We start from the raw sequence: 2,181 nt of genomic DNA, 5'->3' as shown, positions 1-2,181 counted from the left end.
ATATTTATTTTCGTTTCACATTTAAAAAACACTATCTAATATGGTTCATTTAACTAAATTTAAAGTAAATCCATGATATTTTACCAAAACAAAAAAGAGCTCAATTGTATCTCCTGTCTAAAATGATTGGACTGAACACATGGAGGGAAATCTAAGCTCGTACATCTGTGTTCTGGTACGCGGTGACAGCGATGAACTGCGTCTCGGTGAAGGTAAAGGTCTGGACTCTTCCTGGTTGGCTCGTGTCTTCTGTCCCGTCCTCGTTCACCTCCACCACATGGAGCCTGGGCTGGTACTTGTGCAGCGACTGGAGGACCACCATCTGGAGATTCAATGTGCGTCAGGAAAAAAAAATAAAAAATAAAAAAAGGAAAGAAAATAAAGCACATTTTCATTTGGCACGAAAATTAAAATCTCGAGAGCGCAGAAGTCCAAATGAAAAATAAAGTGCATAGGAGATAAAGAAAGACAAAAAGTAAAGGTGTTCAGTGAATTGTGGGGCTTTAAATTACCTGGCCCGTGTTGTTGGAGGCACCTTTGTTGTTTGTGAGCTTTAGTTTTCCAAAAGAGATTTCCTGACGCATCCAGTGCGCACCAGTGTTTGGTGAGTCCGGGTGCATATAAACTCTATTACCTTCATAAAAAAAATGGGCAAAAATGTGAAAAATATTTACAAATTTATGAAGGATTATTTTCTAACTAAATATATGAATATGAATATTTGATCAAACTAAAAACGTTTTTATAATTTTTTATTATTATTGTGGGGGGGTTCATGATAAAATACTACCTATCACATTTGTGTCCGCCTTGCCACAGGGCACCCACTTTCCGCCTTGGAATCGCCAGTGATTCGGATCAGCCAGTATGACATCCACAAATATATTGTAGTGCGCGGTGGGGTCGAGGCCCGAAACGTTGAAGCTTAAAAATGGAAACATTCGCCTAAAGAAAAAAGAAAAAAAGAAAAAAAAGCACAAAATCCCCAGTTTTTGTTGTTATTATTAAACTAGGCGTTAAATCATCCCATGGGTGTGCTTTTATCAGGGTAAAAAATAATAATAATTTGATTTAAAATAATAGATAAATAACTAAAATAATAAGATCATTTTGAGTTTGGCTGCATGTGCGCCCTTACCGGCCCTGCTTGGTGATGATCATCTCTGTCTGGTGTCTGTGAAACTTCAGCCACAGGGCCCTGTTGCACAGGTACACCTGCGCCTTCCCGGGAACCAGTCCCGCCTGCGCCGAGGAGAACTGGTAAAAAGCCCCTCCTTGGTACGTGTGTCCATACTGTTGCGCGTAGGGGTAGCCTGCTGCCGGGTAGGCTTGTGGAGAAGTGTTGCCTAAAAGGCTGTTGTACGCTCCATTGGTTATGACCGGGTGGTGGGCCATGTACCGGCTGGGGCTTCCGATGGAGAAAGCCGGGTGCGCGGGTCCATGCTGGCTCGGGTAGGGGAACATGGCGCCGGGGGCTGCTGCTGCTGCTGCTGAGACGGACTGCGGCTGAGTAGAGGGAGAAAAGATGCACCTCTCTCCTGCAGCTCCATCGAAATTATGACGGATGTCAGAGACTCCGTGCAGACCAGGAGAGAGTTTGCCCCTCTGGACGTCCCCTGATGCGTCCTTGGAGTCGGGGAAATTGTCTGCCTCTGACTGATTCGTCATCTCCCTGGAGTTTTTTTTCAGAGGTGAACTTCTCTCCAGGTTGTCACTCGCAGATAGAATAGGATGGTCCTGCAACGAGAGCTCCTCCGATCCATTGGAGCTCGCAAAGCCACTGCCCACATTCATAAATTTCTTGGAGAGTTCACTCGGCAGCGAGACGCAGTTCTCGACCTGCATAGCGCAATAGGCAGCAACTATTAGCTCAACCTATATCACGAGCTTTTGCGCACGCCTCTGCCTAATCTAACACCATCAAAAGCGCCTTTGCAACGACTTGCAGCGAGGAAGGCGGTAAATTAGCCAATTGACACCATCCTGCAATCAGGGTGGTTTCTCTCTCCATCACTCTGCCCGCTGCGCTAATGAAACAAGTGCTGCCATTGGTTAACTCGGGGCTGTAATTTAATTAGACAGCTCTTAATTAGGACAATCTGAGGCGCGCAGTGAGCAAAGTGATTTGTTTGTCGTGATGGGCCTATATATGTGATGGACGCGCATGGACTCCGACTGTTT

General features: G+C 45.3%; 1 protein-coding gene across 1 annotated transcript in view; it reads right to left on the bottom strand.

The window, feature by feature from the left end:
* Nucleotides 1-1,845, bottom strand: part of tbr1b (T-box brain transcription factor 1b) — a 3,139-nt gene extending 1,294 nt beyond the window's left edge. The window contains 4 exon segments of the mRNA XM_037686940.1: nucleotides 115-322; nucleotides 513-634; nucleotides 791-945; nucleotides 1,139-1,845. Of these exon segments, the coding sequence (XP_037542868.1) occupies nucleotides 115-322; nucleotides 513-634; nucleotides 791-945; nucleotides 1,139-1,845 (1,192 nt within the window).
* Between the last annotated feature and the right edge of the window lie 336 nt (nucleotides 1,846-2,181).

The sequence above is a fragment of the Nematolebias whitei genome, chromosome 13, assembly GCF_014905685.2.
Source record: "Nematolebias whitei isolate Nwh7 chromosome 13, NemWhi1, whole genome shotgun sequence".
Taxonomy (NCBI): Eukaryota; Metazoa; Chordata; class Actinopteri; order Cyprinodontiformes; family Rivulidae; genus Nematolebias; species Nematolebias whitei.
This window is presented reverse-complemented; position numbering and strand designations above follow the sequence as displayed.